Source organism: Magnolia sinica, chromosome 5, assembly GCF_029962835.1.
Source record: "Magnolia sinica isolate HGM2019 chromosome 5, MsV1, whole genome shotgun sequence".
Taxonomy (NCBI): domain Eukaryota; kingdom Viridiplantae; phylum Streptophyta; class Magnoliopsida; order Magnoliales; family Magnoliaceae; genus Magnolia; species Magnolia sinica.
The window spans coordinates 115,103,503-115,127,099 of record NC_080577.1 but is presented as its reverse complement, the minus strand read 5'-3'; the positions used below and the strand labels follow the sequence as shown (position 1 = coordinate 115,127,099).

The 23,597-nt window shown below is 41.5% G+C and overlaps 1 protein-coding gene across 1 annotated transcript; it reads right to left on the bottom strand.

The window, feature by feature from the left end:
- Positions 1 to 1,966: 1,966 nt before the first annotated feature.
- Positions 1,967 to 14,160, bottom strand: LOC131246863 (uncharacterized). The gene is made up of 15 exons (XM_058247311.1): positions 13,942 to 14,160; positions 13,734 to 13,848; positions 11,972 to 12,083; positions 10,772 to 10,816; positions 10,286 to 10,353; positions 10,150 to 10,204; positions 9,611 to 9,690; positions 8,046 to 8,129; positions 6,489 to 6,602; positions 5,767 to 5,885; positions 5,218 to 5,335; positions 4,966 to 5,099; positions 3,799 to 3,952; positions 3,168 to 3,247; positions 1,967 to 2,150 (listed from the first exon to the last, which is right to left on the bottom strand). The coding sequence occupies exons 1-15, from the start codon at positions 14,100 to 14,102 to the stop codon at positions 2,063 to 2,065; spliced, it is 1,527 nt and encodes a 508-aa protein (XP_058103294.1). The 5' UTR covers positions 14,103 to 14,160; the 3' UTR covers positions 1,967 to 2,062.
- Positions 14,161 to 23,597: the final 9,437 nt, after the last annotated feature.

Sequence of the window (23,597 nt, the reverse complement as noted above, 5' to 3'; positions counted from 1 at the left end):
CCACCACCGTTTCCTGTGACGTGGTCAACTTGAGCTTTCGGTCTGCTTCATTTTCTAGGCTCACAGGCTAAAATGAGCTGGCAAACCAGATGGACGGTGTGAATAAAACACACGCATCATGGTGGGCCCCACATCATCCAAGTCGTGTTGGACCGTTGGTGGCCAGAAACAGTACACGTGACATAAAACAAGTCAAATTAAACCAACAAAAATATTGGACTCACCGTGTCGGCCAAGTCAAAAGCCCCAAAAGTCAGATTGATTGAACAATCCTGACCTCTGATCGGTTGGAAGAAAGTAGTGCCTCTTCCATATGAAAAATCTCAGTAGACTGGACAGTCTTTCGTTGAAACCGATGGATCCATCATCGTTGGGAAGAAGTCAGAATATGTAATAAATGCATGTGGAAGGATCCACGTAACCCGTCCCCAACTTGTTCTCATGTAAGTAGAAGTCATGCGCTCATTAGCCAAAGTACTTTGACCCTATGGAGACTGGTATGCACCCACTTCTCATCACCGGACACATGACATGAGCCTCCCACCCACATTTCTCCCCCATTTATTCTAACTACCATATTCCGTGTGGGGGCCCACTATGATCTGCAAGTGCCATCCGACTGTTCTTTAGACGTTAGGCCTAATCCCCCAAAATCCAGCCAATCCGTAGCTCTCGAAGATCACACACCAAAGCGAGTAATAGGGAGGGAGGGTGATGCCCACCAACCATAGAAAGTTTCAGACAGACTGTGCGGTCCACCGTATGCCATCCAACCCGGAGGCGGATTGTGTCCTGCCCAGACCGACTCCATCTAGGCAGGGGCTGTGGGGCCCACCATGATGTCTGAGCTTTATCCATGCCGCCCATCCATTTTTCCAATTCATTTTTAGGATACGAGCCCAAAACTGAGGAAGATCCAACACCCGATTGGACCGTATCACAGGAAGCAACGATTATAATGATGCCCAACGTTGAAATCTTTCTAGGGCCCACTCATGTTTATTTGCCATCCAACCCGTTCGTAAGGTCACGCAAAACTGTTAAGGGAAAACATCAATGCCAGCTTGATACAAAACTTCTGCAGGCCCCAACAAGTTTTTAATGGTGTGCAATCAAACCCCACTCTGTGGTCCACTTGAGCCTTGGATCAACCATATTTTTGGGATAATATCCTAAAATGATCTAACAAAATGGATGACCGGTGTAGATAATGCCAATACATCATAGTGGGGCCCACAGAGCCCCTGACTGGACCAAGTCTGCCAGGAGGGGGGCAGGACGCAATCCACTTCCAACTCAAATAATCAATTGTGCCCCACCAGGATGAAGGGACACCAAAAATCAGCCCAGAACTCAGGTGGACCACACCACGTGATTGTACATTGCTTCCGTGATATCCCACTTCAAATTTCTGATGGATGGATGATTCTGGGGATGCACAGGAAAACGAGAAGGCACGCTAGATGCATGGCTTGGATACCGCATTCAAACATCAACCACCATTCCCCTACAATCTTTATCAGGGAAAGGTCATCAAGCGCTCGATCTCGGGCACATGAAATTCAGACCGTTCGCCAGTCATATCATTCTAACAGCTGAATGGAAAAGCGTGGCCCATTGAATGTTGACCCTTGGTTCCCACTGAACAGCCAGAATCATCCAACTGCATCATTTCAAGAGTGCCCTCTGCCCACAGAAGATGAACAGCCCGGCTCACCTAAATGAATGCCAGCATCTTACAGATATGAAGTGTTTCATGACTTGGATAAATGGAACTTTTGAGTATCTCAAAGAAGAAGAGATTTGAGCTTTCATGATCATTCCAAAATGGTTAAGCAAACCTGTTCAAACTGCTACAGAGTTGGAGTGAAGGTGTGGACATCAACAGTGCATCTGCAGCAGATGAAAACAGTAAGGCAATGCATGTGGTTTCTTCCCTATATCTTGCTCCCATGACACACCACCGCCTGATGAACAACCCTAAATTTGGACGCTCCGCTCTAGCTTCAGTCATCAGTATGACGGACACCCTTAGAGAGACTCCTCTTTCTCATCATTGCCTTCACGGTAGCTTCTTCTTCTTCTTTCCTGTTTTTTTCTTCTTCTGATCAGCCCGTGGACCCCGCTTGAACACGGCAAGAACTTCAATGCTGCCATTGTCGTCCCGTGCCAATTTAGTAGGATGAATCAGTACGGGGATGCAGTAGTCATGGATTCCAAAATGAAATGAATCAGCATCTTATAATATACTTCTGCTGCTTCAGAATATTCAAATACATCAAAAACATCCGTCAAGTCCTTTCAAGGAAATAGATTTGTCCCAATGATTACGACACGAGATGATGCAGATGGGTGGTTAATGGCATGAAAGTGGGGCCCGCCATTAGGTGATCCAGAGCATTGATGCAATGGGAGATGCCAAGAAAGTTCCAGTTTTGAAGTTCATAGCAATCCAATCCCTGCCATTTTTTTCCCTGGTTGCTGTCTTTTTATTTACCATCTGTTTTGTAGGCCATGACTGGAGCACCAGGATCATCCAATCTAGAAGATTGTTTGGGCATCCCCACCCTCAGCGGGGCCCTATTTGGATTCTCGTGTTTAGTTCAGTAAGTCAACTTCAAGGCAAATGAACTGAATAGGAATTCACAGTGGCGTGGTTGACATTTCCTACTCAACTTGCAAAATCATGCTGAGCTCTGTAACCATGTTGTTCTTTAACTTGCATTTAAAAGGGATGCAACAGAGAGGAATCTTAGGTCCTTTTGCATAGATGTGTCAAATCCTTACAAGTGGGCCTATAGTTCATTGATCCAGACTATTGATCTGAGGGTCCAGCTTAGATGGGGAATGCTCCAAAAATCTAACAGGTCAGAAGATACTTGGTAATTCAGTCTCCAGAACTTTTGTTCTAGACACATAAATTGTCACATACCACATATTTTTGGGCCATTTGTGTAAAGGATTATGATCTTTCAATGTGGAAATCCCCCACCCACTGGGGCCCATCATATCAATGGTCCTGAGCCAAACTATGGGAATCAATTGTGTGGACATGGTGCATCAGGAGTTCTAGACATCATCCACATCCCAATGTATCAGGACCCTTCCTCTTCAAAAGATAAAAGTCCTGATCAATGCTTCAGAAGAAAAAATATGTAGTAAATTACCTATTGGTCCCAGGAAAGAAGTTGAAGCCATGAGCTTTTTCCAAATACCATGCCTTATTAGACAACAATGACCTGCAATCCTGTTCAAGAACTACTGTACTTAGGAGTAGGAAAAGGAAAGGGACACGTTGAAGATGAAACTTATTCATGACCATGGAAAGTCCCACAGACAATGGAGACCTACCAATGGGCCAGGCTGCTGCATCAGGCTCCCTAGCCCAGCCCACCACAGCCCCGGCTTGGGTTTATTTGAGCCTTGTCTTCAGGACCAAAAGGTAAGTGGACTGAGTCGAGCCCTAATTTTAACAATATTTTCTATAAAAGCCATCGTTTTAAGAAGTGGACGAGTTTGACACAACTCGTCTGAGTCGACTTGGATTCAGAACTACCTGATCTGGTTCGATATCACAAGTCGCGACCACCCCCTGACTCAGGTGAGTTGCAACTCAACTCAAGACCAAACGAGCTGATCCGAGTCGCCGAGTCCATAAACCCTGATTGAAGCCCATCCTGAGAGTGGATCTAAGCCCATTCATCACCAGCATGGGCCAGGCTTGGGATTCATGTTCAGGCTCACGGACAGGCAGAAAATAACAGTCCAGCCCTAGCAGTACGCTTAAACCAGAGATACCTCCTTAAAGCTTTCCCATCCACAGCTTATATAGATTAGAGTTTGAGGCCATGATCGACTTTTTTCCCAATCTGTTCTGCTTTCTATTTGAACAGATGCTTCCCTTGCACGTAGGACCCACGGCCTTTTTTCATCTTTCGCCTTTAAGATGGAGCTGCAGTAGGAAAATAAAAACTAATTATGAACTCAAATCATCAGTGCCTTAGATTGGACTGTAGTCTAAACAAACATAAGAGAAGTACATGATCATCGACCCAATGATATGCCTGATGACATACATGATCATCGACCCAATGATATGCCTGATGACATACATGATCATCGACCCAATGATATGCCTGATGACATACATGATCATCAACCCAATGATATGCCTGATGACGAACATGATCATCAACCCAATGGTATGCCTAGTGTCATCAGGTTTTCAGTTTGTTCAAGCGAGGCCCATGTTTCTGCCATCTGGCCCATCCATTGTATTCCAAAAACAGTTATGTAAAGGTAAGGGTAGGGGCCATTAAGCGATACAGGGTTGTAATGGCCATTCTGGAGAGAGAGAGAGAGAGAGAGAGAGAGAGAGAGAGAGAGGCCCATAACAGTCTTGGAATGGCCGTTACAGGCCTGTAACAGGCTGATCTGGGGCCAATACATTTTCTTCCATTTTAAAAAAAAAAATTTGACTGTTACGAGGCCATAACAGCTGTTACAGGGGCTGTTACAGCCACCATTACCATTGCCCTGGGCCCATTGCTCTAATGTAATGGGCCCCATCATGGATGGATCCTGCCCCAGGATCACCCAGGTTGGCCTTTCTTCATTATGGTGCAGACCATAGCTGTATTTCTTTTCATAGCCTGTCTATTTGCAGGCCACCAATCGAAGGGATGAGAATTAAGTCGTCCCGTCGAAAAGAATTTTCAGCAATGGTCCATCCACTATGTGGAGTATCAGATCAACAGAATGGATCACCCAACTGTGGAAGCCACTAGTACAAATTAAGGATATGGGTATACTACAAATATCCTTGGTTCGAGCATTATAAAATTCTAAACATCAAGTCCACTGACTGTAAACTGGAGTGCATGTAAGCTTCATTTAGACTTTGATAAAAATACCAAACTGAGCTGAGACATGGGACCAAATTGTAAGTAACAAGACGTTACCTACCTTGTTGATGCCTTAGCAGCTTTATGATCAGATAATGCTGAGGTCCGTAATGCATCGATCAAAGATGGGTGCAAACCTTTTCTAGGAGGATCAACCACAACTACATCCGAGCCCTCAAGCCAATGAAGGGGTTCCTGAAATGGGAATGCACATAATAACATTGAAAAATGTTTGAACAAGTGCAGAGCTATGGCTAAAGCTGTTAAGATTTAAGGAATCTACGCCCAATAGATACAAATTCTAAACACCTACAATTGAAGCATCTGCATGGTGCCAACTGATGCTGCTGTCCACAGAATTTGGTAAGCGGCCAACCGATTTCTCAAAAGACAGCTTCGATTCTTTGTTGATCTCGATACATTTCACAGACCTGTACATTAGGAGCGAATGTTTTGAGGTGATAACTGAATCATTTACAGCATAGGTAGGATACTTTGGAGTAGTCATAGGACAAAGACATTATATGATGTTAGATCAAGAGAAAAGGCCTTTTTTTTTTTGTTCAACCTAGGATTCTGGTGGCCACATCATGAGATGAGCCGTGCCATGATATCCCACCATCACATGATTCTAGTCACCTGTTGGCATTTAAAGTGGACAAATTGAATGTTTAAGATCATTTGGAAAGGGGACTTTGGGGTTTCTACCCTTTCACCATAGGCCTCAACACCAACCATATGAATTATTTGGATCACCAAAAGATGGGCCCTACATTTACAGCTTTCTGGGCAGAACAAAAGCTTGATCTAGCAATGCATATTTCATCAGAAGTATGTGTGTAAAAGCAATCACAGTACTTGCCTGCATTTCCTCCTGACAGCTAATGATAATCCGATAATACCAGCTCCTGCATAAACATCAGCAATGGAGGCCCCATGGGGTACATACTTATGTAACTTCCAGAGCAAAGAATCAAATGCCTGCAAAGGACAGATATCATGATAGTTAAGTTTGGAACACAATTGTATCTATATGGTCTTCAGAGATCACTAATGCTGAGCAGTTTAATCCGATTTGAATATCCAGTGCGATCATGTTTTTGTTGCACCACATACGCTTTCAAATTTTCTTACACACCAAAGGTCAAGCTGGTTAACTCATCAGGGGAGCAACACAGGTGTGGAACAACAGAGCTCGTCGCCGAAACACACACACACACACACATAAAAAGGCTGATGGAATGAGCAACATGCACATGTTGCTTACCCAATGATTTGATCAGGCTATTTCTTGACCAGATCATCCACAAGGTGGGGCCCATGTGATGCACCGACATGTGTGGAGATGTGTTTGAGCTTTGTGAAACTCTTGGTTATCCATGATGAATATCCAAATTTAAGTGCCAGACCATGGTCCTGTTCATCATTGCATCAATAAAATAATGTCACTTGTCCAGAACCTACAGCTCTTGATTTCTAGTTTGTTTAGTAACACTATTTATCCATTAGTGCTGCAAGGGAACAGTTACTTCCATTTAAATAATAGGAGACCAAGGAACTGCTTGATCAGATGTTTTGGTGTACCTGGGTATTTGCTTGACCAAAACTGGATGGAGCCAAGGAAATATCAATCCCTCCAACACGTTCCCAAAAATCTCTTTCTCCCAACAGATGTCTCCACCGGTTTCCAAAAATTATCTGCACAAATTTGTTTGTGAGCATGCATGATTTATAGAACAGTGCAAGGAACCCTACCTTCAATTCTAAGAAAATTTGAAAAGAAATGAAAGACAGGTCCCTCTTGGGCTCTCATTATGAACAAAACAAGTCACTAAATTGGAAAGAACAACATTGCCCTTGTACAAGAAAACTAAAAAGAATAGCAAGTTTTACAAAAACCAAAATTCACTCCCCAATACCTAGATACTCCTTGGGGTAGATAATAATAATAATAATTTATTTATTTTTAAATGTTAAGAGTACCCAGGCCGCATGCTTGGATACCTGGATACAGATAAGATAAAGGGAACCCCCTCCCCCCGAGACCTGAAATCCACGTCTATTGGGGTTTGACTTTTGAAATTAAAAAACTATTACTTACTAGTGGATAAGGCACATCCAATGCAAGTGGAGAGAGAGGAAACGGTTTGCAAGATCTAAGAGCAAGGGGAGGAGAAGCGGTTGTAAAAAGTGAGCTACTCTTTTATGGTTCACCAACATTTTGAAAATTGCAATGATTAATCCTCCTCACACATGGCATTCATGTATGTTTATACAGACCATCCAAACTATGAGAAATATTTTGGACGGATCATATGTCTAAAATCAAAATGATAAAGATATCTTAACCATTCAGTTGATGCATTTCAAAGTGATGGTAAAGAGTAAAATTGAACATGGTCAATATTCTAAAACTGTGTCATGTGCACGGCTGAAGAGACTACATTTTTTTTACGTGGTGGTGAACTATCATAGAGTCTAACCCATTAAAAAGTACATGGGCATGGGGCCCAGTGGAGCAGACCCAAGTGTGAGCACGAAAAATTGGTTGGGCCAGGGCTCGACCCGGCCCAGCTGATCAAAGGAGCTGGGTCATCCAGGTCGTGGATCTTGTTACCCAATTTTGGTTGGGTCTTCAAATCTGGGAATGTTTGGATCATCCGCATCTACATTGGGTTTACAACAACGTTTTCTATCGATGAATGATGGCCTCACTAGAAATGGAATTGAAGGAGAGAGGGACAGAGAGTATCGAGCCCCTTGGAGGAAGGCATGGATTGATGGCAGGTGTGTGCGAGTGTGGGGGGAGGGAGTGTTGTAGCCACATTAAGGAAGCAAGGGGTTTGAAGCTTTGGAGAGGAAGGGAGGTAGGGAGGCACGTGTGAGAGGGGTTAGTTTGAAACTTGCATTAGGGTTTATTATATATGTAAAAATTACTTGAATGATCTAGAAGCTGGCTACACCAGGTGAAGTCGGTCTAAAATGAACTAAGCCCAAGTCCGGCCCAAAAAATGATCAGGCCTTAAACTCAAGGTCCAAGCCCAGTCTAAAGCTGGGCCAGGCAGGCTGCATGGCCCATACCATCAATTCTACATGGATGAACCATAGGCAGATTCAGTTACAAATTCACAGATAGCTTACATTGTTAGATGATGTCTGAAAGTTAACCCATATGGAGTGAATTAGATGATTATCATTTTTGGGCCCACCATTCCTCCATAAGAACTGCAAAGCATAATGGAAATATCGTCAGTTTACAATTGAATGGTTTCTAACGAGCAAAAGACCAATTGGATGATAGAATTAGGAGCCAAAAGGTTGCAAGTCTAGAAAACAATCAACCACTGTTTGGAAAAGGGCACAAGTGCAGCATCTCTATTCAAACTGCATCCACTTTAATTTTTATTTTATTTTTAAAAAGGGCACTAGCTTTGAAAGCGCATAACTGTCAAACAGGCTCCAAATGGTAAGCGAGCTTTTCTTTTATTTTACTGGTAAGTGAGCTTGTTTCTTCAGATCCAAGAAACAAGGGCAATGGCCATTTGGGCCAATGGCAAGTACACTCAATGCAAATAGAGTAACTTCCAAAAGCAAGTTTATGGCCGACTTTGATGAACTGGTGAGTGAATTGCAATAATTTAGTTCAATAAAGAGGAAATCATAGAATTGTAATTACCTTAGTTCTCATTTTGAAGGAGGTTGCTCTGAATTGCAACTACATTACTCACTGTTTCCTTTTTGAAGGATTTCGAAATTTTATTGCAAAGAAAAGGACAGAAAGACCTGCCCAGCTTACAAAGCATCCCTCCCCTCCCCAATAATATTAACTAAAGAGCCCCATCCCCACACCAACCACTTGGCCATAAGGAAGACTGCTTCGGACTATTAACTGAGTTGTTAAAAACTCAGCTGTTACATTCTAACCAAAAATACAGCATGCAAAAACAAATGTCATAGCCTTTATTTATCTTGCATATCATTCCGACTATGGCCTGTGCAAGGATCAACTCCCTGATCAAATTAGGTATCACCCACTCTTCCTTAAACAAGGATAGGACTTTCCACCAAACTTCTTGGACAAATGGACAATGCATAAACAGGCGATTCACTCATTCTGCCTCACGGAGACACAACGGGCAGCCATTGATTATGACAAGGCCTCTTTTACTAAGATTACTGATCGTGAGCACATTATTTTTAGCCACAAGCGACAAGAATGCAAGGACAGGAGGAGGGCCTTTAAATCTCCAAATGGAGCCAGCAGGATCCCGCAGCGAGTGCCCAAGAGGCCCGCCCAACCTTGAATAAAAAGATTCAACTGAGAATCTTCCTGACCTATTCCATTTCACTCGCCAATTCTTCCTTTGCCTTTTCTCAATACCATTGTCCATTCTCCGTCCTTCTCTCCAACTTCCACTCTCAAACTAGGCCTCCCTCTTTAGATTGGCTGCATCATTAAGATCGCAATTACATTACTTACAATTTGGACTTCAAAGAAATGCAACTGCAACTTGAGTGTTACAACGTCACCATAAGCCATCACCACTATCCAGGTCATTTCCTCTTTACTAAACTGAATTTTCACAATTCCATTTAATTTTGCAACTGAAGGCAGCCTAAATGTGAGTGGATGAAATGGCATTGTCATGTTTCGCGTGTGCCCCAATCTCAGTAAATGAGAAGCACTAACATATTTAGAAGCTTACATCTGACAGGGCATTCAACTTTTCTGCACTAGGCGAGTGCTCATTATTTGAATTCCATACCAACGTCGCCTGAACTTTGCCTGAAAACAAGTAAGGTTAGTTCCATTCATTTTCTACATATTTTCCTACTTAAACGGACCAAATAGCACCTCATTCAAAAGTTGACAGTTAAGGCAGTGTTGGTTTTAGAGGCTGACTCCGATCAGTCACCCTGGACCAGAAAGGGATGTATGTCCCCCAATACCCAACATGAGGTCCATCTAGTGGGTCCTCTCCACATATGGCTTTGGCTGACGATCGCATTGAATGGATGATCCTAGCCATATGGATAGGATTGTCCAACTGTCCATTAGAAGGCCATCATCCATTTGTACAGGGTTGTCCATTCAGTTTGATTTTCAAGTGCGGATATTTCATAAAAGGACCCATTAGATAGTCATCTCAATTTACCCCACACTTGCCACATGCCCACATCCCAGTTACTGTGGGACAAGCATCCCTTCCTGATCTAGTGCTGAGGAACCCTCATGAATCCATACCTTTTTCATATCGTTCTGCTGCTGGGAGGGACGTGTTATATGTTGTCACAGCCATCTGCAAACTCAAGCATGAATGGCAAAATCAAAGGGCGTTATTTGTATCAAATGAACAAAATAAGCAAGCCACATTGCTTACCTGCACATATCGAAGTTCACCTGTCCCCATATCTTCATCATATGGCTGGACATCCAACATGGTAATGCCTGAGAGAGGTGACAGAAGCAAAAATGAACTTATCCAAAAGATGAAATGAAAAACTTACATGAAGATGGCCTATTTGGAGAAGGGAGATTCCTGATTTCTTTTCCAGATTTTTCATCCTAAAGAATTTGAGTCAGGAAATACCTTCTTCTTTTCTTTTATTTTCTTTTCTTTTTCTTTTTCTTTTTTTTTCTTTTTTTTTTTTTTTGTAAGTGAAATACCTCATGTTTGGTTTATCCAAAACGTACTGGCAGGAGGGACTAGGGAGATCGATGTTAAAAGGTGGACATGTCTAATTCATTTCATTTAATCTCCTGCAAGAAATGAAATGTACAAGGGCTATCCTATCTGATTCAACCAGAGATGCTCCTTGTCCAAAGAGGCCATAAAAGTATAAGCCACAGTTTCCGAAGAACATGCCTTGTTTTAGGAGATCAACAGCAGCATTGATGTTGGGATGATGAGCTGCACAGAAAATCTACAACTATTTAACAAATGACCATTAGCAACAAAGAAGGTAACAATGCTGTAAATTGAATGCCGCGGAATAATTATGACAAGAAAATGGTGCATTTCAATTTCTTATAGAGTTCAATAAAAATGAATAAATAGGAATTACAGAGCTACTACCACCATCAGTATCCATCCAGCTACTCTTCCAAAGATTAAAAAATAATAACATATATATATATATATATATATATATATATATATATATATATATATATATATATATATATATATCAGGATTATATGGTTCACCTTTTCAGGAAGTAACTAGCACAGGAACAAACATCAGTTATGCAATACATGCATGCATTGCACATGCACACCTGCCCCCATCAATGGATGCACAAAAACACCACAAACCAACTGCACTACACGTGCATGCATGCGCTCTCCTACACATACATCCACATAATGTATAAATCATTACTCCATTTGCAAAACATAATCCCATAGCTAAAGAAGTACCCCGCTGACATCTTGGAACCATTGACATCTTCATCTTTTATCAGCCAATCCCCAAAAAAGAAAAAGAAAACTATATAATAATAATTTATAATTTATAAAAAAAGAAAAAAACAAGCATGCTTCATGATGGTAGAGAACTTCACCTCAAGTTAAATAAAGCAAGTAACATAAGGCTACCGCAAGAAATTCCCAGTTCCCAAGGCCAACCAAGATAAGCTACTCCCAAAATGCGAGTGATGTATGTTAGCGGCCTCCCATACATGTCTCACTTGTGCTTGGGTTGGTAAAAGCAGGAACATTGAAACTAAATTTATGCTCAGAAGTCCCACCATCCATAATCTGGTGGTAAATCCAAATACACCTAAAAGTAAGCAGTTATAGAGGATACTCAATAAGCTTATGTAAGCACTACAAAGTAGATACTGAGTCTTGGATAACAAGCAGCTTTGAGTATAGAGTATATAAGCATTAAAACAAAGGAGCTTGTAATAAATTGTTTTTAAAAAAAATCACTTTACTGAACTTTTAAGAATTGTGGTTCATACCAAACGCATCATAATATAGAAATTGTGTAGACAGTATTAGTCTAGCATCAATAGCATGACTGATTTTGAAACAAATGATAAAGAAAAGACACTCGCTGACCTCTACAATGAGGAATATCCACGACAGTGTGTGTTCCCTCTTGATAAAGACCAATCAGAGGATTGTTTGATGATCCCCGTACTGCAAGCTTTGCTCGACATCTCCATTCCCACTAAAAAAATTGTATTAGCAAAAAATGTGTACTATTTTAGAGGTAAGATAAAAGTCACTTACAGTTTATATTAAACAATTAATGCATGGATCTGCAATATTTCCTTAAAATAGTCATCATCCGAGGACGGAAACTAATGGCAACACCATCCTGCCAGAATATTATTAGAAAAATCCCACGCCCCAATAACGAGTATTCTAATAGTTCTGAATCTTCTTATGCATTCAACCAGAGCTGGTCAAGGAGAAAAACAAATGGGTTGGAGATGTAGAGAGTATATGCTTTGGGCGCAAAATGCATCTAAATAACTATCACATACAATGTGGGCAATTCAACAGGCGGGCAATGGAGTGCATCTACATAACTATCACGTACAATGTAAGCAATTCAACAGGTGGGCAATGGAGTGCCCAACACTCCATGATTTTTCATTGGTCGGATGACAATTGCCCATAAAGAAATGTTGAATGTATCAGAATGTGAGTATAGCCTTGACAAAACTTTGAAGGTTTCTGTATTGTTTCTGATGGCATTTTAAAGTCGTCTGCATTCCTCTGTCTCACCATTGCAAATGCTACAGTCCCACATATTAAGCACTTGTAATCATGCCAATGGCTAGGGAAAATGGCAGATCAGATCAATTTTTCTTTAACAAAATTCTTCAAACTAGACAATCCATCTGGAACAGTACTGCAGATTGCTTCTCTCTTTCAACAATCACTTTGATCCAATGATTCTAACCATTTGAATTGTTGGGATCATCTTATCAATGTGATTTTCGCAAAGTGACCAAGTAAAGTGTGGGGCTGCGCTATTCGGACAGTTCAGATCAATGTTCTGGATTTCCAAATGCCTATACAAGTCATTTGCACTGTAATAATCTGCAAGCAATCTATAAGGGAAAGCCGGCTGGGATGCTTGTGCACTCATTAAAGAGCATACATTTGACATACATGTAACTCAAACAATAACCATCCAAATTGTGGGCTCCACTTCAGATGGGTTAATTATCCAAAAAAGGAGAACCCATCGCCTAGAGGCAATGGCACCGCAACTTGTGGTGCTGGCCATCTTTGCCGCCAACGTGCCACTTGTGTGGCACATCTGTCCAATAAAAATGGTATGCAGTACTGTGAAGATCATATGGCACAAAAATCAGGCCAGTCCGCTCCTCGGATGGGCCGCACCATTGGAATTGATTCACTACCAACTGTCTTGCTCAACATATAGGCAATCAGCCTGATTTTCAAGAAGTGTCATCTTCATGATGGGGCCCACCATTCCATGGTACGGATGTCCTATGCAAGTGGCACATTAGCAGGAACTGGGAAAGATGGTGCGGCACCACAAGTTGCGGTATCATTGACTGTATGTGATCAGTAATCCCATAAAACTAAAATGAACTAGCATTCTAGCTGGCCAAAAATGGACGAGAAAAGGCGACTGCCCAAATTCAACAAACAAATGTCCATTGATCAGAGGTTAGGTTCGTCCAATTGTTCTGATTTTGGGTTTATGAGCACAATATGCGGCGGACCCCACGGTATGGACAGTTGGAATTGAGTTACGTGATGACACGTATCGAATTTTGAGAGCATGCATGTGAACCATCACACTGCCATAATACTGAAACTAGCAAAGGAGACTTACCGGTCTACAGCTATCGAAGCTGAAATCCGAGACGCCTACGCTCTTGAAGAACTGGGCCACCTCGTCGAGGACGACTGGACGGTCGAGGTTCCACTCATGTGAGCAACCGGAACATCTGCAAAACCCAATAAATAAACCGCAGATATGTGATGTGGAGATGAGAAAATGCGTGGAGAGTGTGGAGAGATGTTGGGGGAGGGGTGCGTACGATTGGAAGTGCTGGCACTGGAGTGCGCAGGATAAGGGGACTTGGCCGGAATTATTAGGGTTTTGAAGAATAGGCGGGGAAAGGGGTGGGTTTCTGGAGGCGAGAGTCGCTGAGATGAGAGAGGGAGGGCGAGTCACGGAGACGAAGGAGAGAGTCATCATTGCTCGCTAGCTCGAGCCTCTGGGCTTTGGGAGAGGCGGGAATGGATACGGTGTGCGAGCTGGAAAGAAGGGAGTTCATTTTGCCTCTGTCGCGACTTATAAAATCCAGTGTGCATCGCCACCCACTGGGGCCCACATTGTGATATGATCCGGTTATTTGAACCGTTCATGTTTTCTTTAGTTCTATAAATAATCTTTTTTTTCCGTAATCACGCTTTGCGATGATCTTCACCTTAGATATTTATAGTTGAACGTGAGCCATTGAAATTTTCATTCCATTGTTCTAAGTTTGTCTGCACAAATTTCTTATATTGACATGTCTAGAAACAGGGGGAGCGGAGTAGGTGTTTGCGCAATGGAATCATTGGAAAACTTGGATTGTGGACCCCAGTGGACAGTGCCTGATCCCGAGTCGCGACAGACGCGCTGGATATTTTCTAGTCAGTAGTGCCGATGCGATATGAGTATGAAGCGGATTGCCTCACGAGTAACTAAGTTCGGTAAACCATGTAGAGCCCACCGTAGGTGTATCCACGCCGTCCTTCCGTTTTACTTGGATCATTTTAGAGGATGAGCCGAAATTTTGAGCATGTCCTGAGCTCGAGTGGACCACATCACAAAAAATCGGAAACAGTGCCTAGCAACCATCAATCATCGCAATTTGCCATCGGATCGTTCTTCTCTTTCACTTTCCATTTCTCCTTTAGCGGCGCTTTATGCATCGGGCATCTACCCAGCGTGATGTGTGTGGGCATTCATGACTTTGGTTAGCTCAGTCTTCCTGTGAATTACAGTTTTCGATAATTAATATTAATTAGTAATCATCAAGCTATTAATTTTACAGTTGAAGCAAAATTCTGTATGTATTATGATGGCTGTCCACCCATTGGGGCGCGGCATTAGTGGATCATCAGGCAGTGGATCCCTTGCTGTAATGCATATGCCTTAAATCTATGCCGTCCATCCATTTTGACAGCTCATTTTAGAACACAATCCAAAAAATTAAGCATATCCAACTCTTAGGTGAACCACACCACTGGAAACAAAGGTGATTGAATACAGCCGTTAAAAATTTCTTGTGGGCCGCCATAATGTTTATTTGTTATCCAACTTGTTGATAAGGCCACGGATCTGGATGAAAGGACTGAACAAATATCAGCTTAATCCCAAGCTTTTGTACATGGCAAGAAGTTTTAATTGGTCACCGATATTTCCTTTGGTGTGATCCATCTAAGATTTGGATCTGCTTTGTTTTTGTATCATAGCTTATAATCACCTTTCACAGCAAGTGAACGGTGTGGATGTAAGGGAAATACATCAAGGTGGTCCCCACAATCAATGATCCACTGAAGCCATGCCCACCAATACATTAGCTAACTAGTTGACACTAAAAGGTTATAAGTGAAGAGTGTATAGTCCTTGCTCAAGGTATAAGTGTCCAGTGAATAAAATAGTAGAATTTATCAATTTTTAAGCTTTAAGTTTTTGACAAGTTTGTCATTTAACTTTTTTAAGTAATTCTCACACTGCACTTTTCTATTCTCTTTGTAGTCTCTCAAGGTGGGGCACATGGTGAACAAATAATATTGAAAGTGGACCCACATGATGCATGGTCACATTGAAGGTGGGTCTCTCATGATGGATGGATCACTTCATAAAAATTTGCACTCATAAGTAGAGTATTGACTTCAGTGAAATATTCACATATGTGGTCAAACAAGTATCTATTAGATTCGTATTTGTACTTGTTGTCTAGTACAATTTGAAATTTGAATAGTTAAATATGAATAGTGTGTTTCTATACCAGGAACTAGAATAGTATATATACGTAAAGTAGCTTAAATGGGTTCAAGATGCGGGGATAATAGCAAGTGGTTTGCATGTTAAAGAGATTGTTGTATAGCTTGAAACAGTCGCCTAAGTAGTGGTACGATAAGTCTGATTCTTTCATAATAAGTCAACAATTTATTAGTATGGACGTTAAAGAGTGAATTTCTTCGAGGATGAATGATCGACTATCCTTTTCATTGGTTGCCTCGTTCGAGGGCTTTCGTAGATAAATGGTGTTATATTTGGCCAAAACTGTCGCTAACCAATTATTACAATCTTACAAACGGTTGTGCCTTGTAGAAATGCTTAGGACAGAGAACCCAAAAATCCTTTAACCCCGAGATGACTCGTAAGTTTGTGTTATAAAGATTCCGAATAAGGGACCGTGGTTATAGAGAGAGAAAGTGTTGGTCACCCACTATACCTATACGGATATACAGTATTTACTTCACAACATCTAAGTAGTTTATAGAGAGTATGGCTAGTTCTTATGTATAGTGAATGTGATGCAATTGTGGTTGGTCGATCTAAAATTCCGATGGGCATGATCCGATTATGTTGGTAAGTTGTAGAGCATACATTTGAAACAATTTAGTGCAGGGTACAAGGTATGTAGGAATATGATGTATGTGATGCTCGATGATGTATCAGTGCTTGTGATAAAATGATGACCAAATGGCTAAGGTTTCTGGCGGGCCAGTTATAATTATATCAACGAGCCACAGAAGCATACACCCCGCCAGTCAAATGCGAGAGAATAGTGGAATGCAGTGTATAAGACAAAACGATGGCTAACCGGCTAAGGTTTCTTGTGGACCTGGTTTGATTATATCAACAAGCCTTATAGTATACACCCCCAACATTTATGTGAGAAAATGATGAAATGCAGTGAAATGATGATGTATATGAGGAGCAAGGGGGTTGGGAAATGAATGAGTATTGCACAATGCTAATGTTATACTTTAATGATATTGATTGGAGATTTAATAGTTTGATGAATGGTAATATTGCAATGCTAGATCGAGTGACTCATATTTAAACTTATATGGCTCAAGAGCTTGGACTCTGGCTAAGCTGGGCTAGATCAGGGTTGGACACTCTCTCTCACTCTCACTCTCATATGTGGATAATTGACTACATGTCTAAAACCCTGAGGAATAAAGAAGCTTTGAAATAGGAGTGAATGAGTCCATTTAAAATGTCTTGGATGCTTGAAATGAGAAGGAAGTAAGCTATTTATAGCCTTAAAACCCATTTTTTAAGTAACTCGGACAAATGTGGTTGGAGGAATAGGACTGCTGAAATGACAATAGATCATTATATACCTGTCCCAAAGGATATAAAAAGAGTTGCATCAGGCGTGGCCCAACAAAATCACAAAAGGCGTGGCATGTCCAACAGAATAGGGCTGCGTCCACAACTCAGCGATCCAAATCCTATCTACTAGGCCGACGGGGATCCATCCATCAACGGAAGAAGAGAACTCGTCCTCCTCCTCGAGGCTCGCGTCGCCAGGCTCCACGAAATCTGTATCACCTGCATTTATGAATGGGTCTGGTTGGTGTTTTAAAATACCGTCCCAGAGTGGGAGTGAATGATCAACTCAATGGGTGTTAAAAACCTTAAGTTGCAACAAGCATCAATTATAATAAGAATTTAATGAAAAGCAATCAATCATAAACATCTATCTAGTCTTGTTAATGTGCATGCATGCAGGATGATATGATGTATGCCCTCACCACAACGCTCCCTCGTGCGACAACATCTAACGATCGCCAATGCCAACACTCCCTCAGTGCGACCTCGACTGCCGAGTCGCCAACCTAGCTAATGCCATGCAATGATGATGTTAACCGGGTTCTTAGTTAAGTCCATTCATCCAGCAGATTTGGGAATCTGATACACCCCACGTATCAAATGCCCTGAACTAGTTGCGAGGCCAAGACCCCCCAATGTGTGAGGCCGAGACCCCGCGATCCTTGACCCCGTCGGGTTTCCCCCATCCCCGACTTCAAGCACATGGGGGGTGCTGAATGTGGGGTCGCTCGCGGTCACTACGGGGAGGCGCGTCACCCCAGCGTAGGCCGACAGCTCGGACACCGTGTCCCATTCCACCATGCCCGGCTCACGAGACTGTGGATCAATATTCCATCCGGTATCGATGGGCTACAACGGTGGTAGGGTGTTCCAGTTTCCATACATATGTGAGCAAACAAGGTTAACAAACTAGGTGGGTCAGCCAGTGGACTAAACCGCACGAGCCCAGGCAAGTATGTGGCGGAACGACATCGGGTACAAGCGACCCATGTAGCCTAACTACTGCCGCCCACACGTACTCGCCCAAACCCATGGGTTTAGCCTCAAGGTGGTCCTACCAACGGAACCACCTTCGCTCTCCTCATGTTCCTGACCAACCCAAGGGTAGGAATAGTGACTTATAGCATGCCAACTACCAATGTAACATCAAGCATATTCAACACCATGTTCTCATGTTGCTCAACATACAATTCAAATTTCTCTAACAAACATCTATTAATATCATGAATAAAGTGTAGGTGTGTGGTGTGGGTTAGTGAGGAAGTTAACACTTCCTCCATGTTGAGAAATCATATGTACAAGAGCAATAAATCATACACAAGATGAAGCAACACATATGAGAAGAAGAAATCAACCATACATGAGCATGTAATCATCCATACACTAGATTATGAGAGAGGCAAGATTAACATCAAAGAGAAATAAACATGCAATTCATACAATTCCAACAATATGTCATTCCTAGGTTTTCCTAGATTCTTCCATACAACACACCAAGCAAACAAAATCATTAAACTCCAACTATAATTTGGTGCTAGGCCACCTAAGGATAATAGTCCGCACCTATGGATCGTTGGAGGCTTGGAAAATGACCTAGGAATGAGGGCTTTTGGGGTCGGACGGCCGGAATCCCTAAAGCAACCATTTGCATGTTAGAGTTTCAAGCAAATCCTTCCTCAACTCAAGGTTTTCAAGAAAAGGGATGAGGGTTTTTACCTAGATGATCAACGGAGCGAATGTGTGGTTGTGGTGGAGGGTTCTTCCTTGAAGAAGAGGTAGGGTGGTGCAAGATTGAACTCCTTTGGATCCCACCTTGCCTACGGTCCACCTTCACTCTCTTCTTCCTCTCTTCCTTCTCCTTTTTCTCTCCTCTCTCCCTTTGTTCCTTAGGGCAAATTCGTATGAGGGAGTGGGTGCCCCAAATAAGGCCTTTTATAATGTCAGATTTGGTGACAATGGCCCCAAGTGTTGGGTTTTTACTATACTAGACCTATGAGAGGGTCTTTCTAGCCTCTAGGGCCCACTATGGGGTGTACAAGTCAATATACACCATAGGATAGCTAGCCCTAATGATGATCTACGTATGGATATGATCGGCCCGCCATTTGGATGCGCCGATCGACAGATATGATAAGAAGTCTGTTCAACGGTCACCGATAGTCGATCGGGGCCACGGCTATACGGATATGAGCAGGGAAATATCCTTACTCCATGGGTAAAGTTTGGTCGCAAACCGACGGTCCGAAATCCTCAACTTTGCATAAGAGTGGACGACTCAATTCACTTAAGTTCCAACTCCTTCCTTTAGGGTATTTGCACTTCTCATGCACTCGTCCTTCAGCTCAAGTTGACCGGTTCTGGACCGTACCCAGGTTCGATTCCCGCGATGGACGTCAAGCCCAATGAGACAGACATTATTCTATAGTTTTGGAACTAGTGGTCCACCAACGAGCGGTCTAGAGCTTGTTTGGAGAATCGGGGCAGTTCTGGTGGCCCTCTGGCCATGAAACTAATAGGATAGGTGCTCCATGGCCCGATGAAGGGCCATGCAAAATTTGGGGGCAAACGGATGCGGGGTTTTACCGCAACGGTCCGATTTGCGATCAACGGTCACCGTTTCACGATCAGGTCCCAGATTTTTATGGGCGGGTGTAGAAAAATACATTAGACCCTCATCGTAAATTATGAAGAAATCTGACGGCTGAAATGTCTTACATTTCAGTTTTATTTACACGTGCCAGATTCCAATTTTTGGCATTGGTGGGGCGCATCTGGCAAGTGCAAGATTCCACTTCTGGGTGTCCATTGGGTAAGTGGTCCGCGATGGTCCCCGAGCCCAGTGAGATCTATGCTCCCCTAAATTTTTATAATTTTCTGACCTTCCCTTGTCGCGGTATAACCCGCACGGGCTGTCGCTAAGTGTAAACGGCCATCTGGCTTGGATGCCTGCTCCAGGTTCTATCAGGACCCGTCTGGCCTAATCAATTAGGCTAATCTTAGTTAATTTATTTGTAATACCTCACTATGAGTGGCTTAAACGAACGGTCCTGTGGCAAATCCTATATGGACGCCCCAGTACACTGTTCTGGTTAGACGGGACGTTACATGATTAATCAGACTTGTGCGGTTCTTCACTAGTATACCCTTGTATAAACTAGCATTGAGTGTTAATGGTCATTAAGTGATATTATAAGTTAATTAATCGAAAAATTTTCAAGGATTTTTAGAAATCTAAAACAGTGAAAATCCGGGGCGTTACAATGCGAACTCATGAAAATGTCTTGGATGCTTGAAATGAGAAGGAAGTAAGCTATTTATAGCCTTAAAACCCATTTTTTAAGTAACTCGGACAAATGTGGTTGGAGGAATAGGACTGACGATTGCCATATGGTATAATCTCATAGGTTGGATGTAGTAGTAAAATGGTAATTTTAAGTGAGGATATGAGCATTAGAGTAGATACACCTCAACCGCACACTTGGGGTCCTGCAAATGAGCGATTACACATGCTGGAGGGACGCCACCCCAAAGAGAGGGAGTGCCACATGGGTGGCGGCGAGTTGACTGTCATTAGTCCCCACTCAGACTCCCTACTTTGACGAATAACGTCCTCTAAGTGTGTGGAGGATCTATTGTGAATGTTGCTACTTCGAAGTTTTACATATTTCTTTTAGTGTGCTTACTTTTGGGCTTTAGTTTAAGCTTGGTTTTAGGCTTAATTAGGTGAGTTGATTGGGTTGTTAAGATGGATAGGCTGACAAGGTGAGTTAATGATGTGAGTTGGTTCGCAGAGTTGACTCGGGGCTCCAGGGTTTTAAGCTCCAGGAGTCTAGGATTGAGTTTAACTAAGTTGTCCAGGGTTGAATAGGTTGGGTTTATGGTTTAAGCTCATAGGATTTGGAATTTAGGATTGGGGTTCGGTTAACTATCCATTGATTTAAACTTAACCAACTCATCAGCATGGGGTGGGGTGTTTACGATCAGAAGCGAATTCGTTCATTGTATCTATTTTAAATCACTACATGATGAGGGATTCATTATTATAGTATTGTATATTACTGATATACTTATCGTTATTAATAATATATTTAAAATCAACATATTAAAGACTCAATTATGTAAGACATTTAAAATGAAATATTAGGGGGCTGCAAAAAGAATTTATCGACGCTGATTTACACAAAGATAAGGGAAGAGAGCATGCCATGGTTGTCTCATGAAGAGTATTTTAAGAAGTTATTAGTTAAGTTTGGATTTGAAATGGTTAAGCTAGTTAACACACCTCATGCAACTTACTTACAACTTTCTTCGGAGCAATGTCCAACGTCAGATGAAAAAAATGTATATGTCCCGTATGTCATAATTGAGCGTAATTTGCAGTCTTATGTATGCCATAGTTCATACTATATAAGATATTTTGCATGTAATGGATGTTGTGAACAAATACACGTCAAACCCTGACGAATAATACTAGGAAAGCAGATAAACGGCTACTTTGTTACTCATGGGGTACAACAGACTAAGTATTAACAATCGAAATTTATAAGAAGAAACTTATATATTATACAAATGTGAATTATGCTGAGAACATGGACAATATAAGTCGACTTCCAATTACTCATTTGTGCCAGCGGGTGGAGTGATCGGTTGGATATCGAAACTTCACTTTATGGTTACACTTCTCACAATTGAAGCGGATTACATGGCAATGATAAAAGCATTCGATGAAGTTTTTTTGGTTGAAATGAATGATGAATGAGTTGGGGCTTCAACATGAAGCCATGCATATGCATTGCGATGGCGAAAAACACTATCAATTTGATGAAAACCTTTGCGTGCTATTTCCAAACTAAACACATTGATGCTCGTCATTATCTTATTCGGCACATGCTAGAGGAAGACAATGTCACTTTTAAGTAGATTCACACAAGTAAAAATCCGGCGGACATGATCACAAAGGTTGTTCCTGCGGAGAAGTTCAAGTCTTATTCGAAATATTTGAACTTAGCGGAAAAAAATAAATGAAGACAGAGTGTGCATGAGAAGCAACGATAGTGGTATTACTATGAAGATGGATAGAGACGATGATAGTAGCTTGGAGCAGTGGTGTTGGGAGATTAAAACTACGATGGAGATCATTGATCAAGTACATTTAATTTGTGCTAAAACATGATTTTCAATTCGATTAATAACCCTATCAATTTGATCGAGAATATTTAAAAATTTTAAGTTGACACTTTGGACGTTTTTGGACGTGTCGATTTGATCGACAACAATGTCAATTTAATCGATGGTTTATTGAGTCCAGTTGAATTAATCGATAGTCCGATTGATAATTTATGCAAATTTTGCGTAAGTGCGCATTTTATTCATAGTACATGGGGGGTATAAGTACCATGTTAATTACACAATTAGGTTGAATCACAACGTGAGAGCTTGGGAGGTAAGGGTTTCGAGAGGAAGTAAGGAGTTTTGGATATGTAAGTTGTTTAATATCTTGTAATTTTCGATTATAGTGGATTGTTCGTTGACTTGTATTGTAATTTTATTTATTTATTTATTTTTTTTTCCGCAAAAGGTTTTCCATATAAAATTCATGTGTTTTATGTGGTTGATTGAATTTTATTTCCTTATTACATTGTTGATTATGTCTGAGGTTATTTCTATGTCCAACAAATTGTGCCAGGGCTTGTTGCATTCCCAACAATAAATTACTCTCGTAACGGAGTTGTTGCATTATTTATATGTTTTGCTAAATATGCTTATTTTAAATAAAAGCTTTTCAAATTTAAAAGTATAAATTTATCAAATGAACTTGTTTAAAATAAGAGTTTATTAAAATAGCTCTTTTGAGATTAGCATGTAGATGACAAACGAGCCCTATAACTTTCTGTTATAGTGAAGACAAGACCCTAACATCCAGATTTAAAAAGTGCTGGTAAAAATTACTATTGCACAATCATTTCCTTTTCAACCTTTTTCCATTTCTATGGGGAGACTTTACACATAGGGTGATTAAAACATGACCTAACAACTAAGGTTGTCATTAGAACTCGATCAAAAGAAGACTTCAGGTTGTCATCATAACTGGTTCAAAATATTGATCCGCGTCGCATTAGATGGACCCGGTAGTGGTATATATTTGAGAGAGCCTAGCTAAAATGGACGTGGCTTGGGAGATCCGAAGTCGGTGGATCCCTGACTGTGGGGTCCACTGTAGTGTATGCGGCTTACATCTATGCTGTCCATTTGTTTTATTAGCACATTTTAGCATTTGTTTTAATGGGTTATTTTAATGCATGATCCAAAAAATGAAGTGGATAAAAATTTTAGGTGGGTATGGTGATT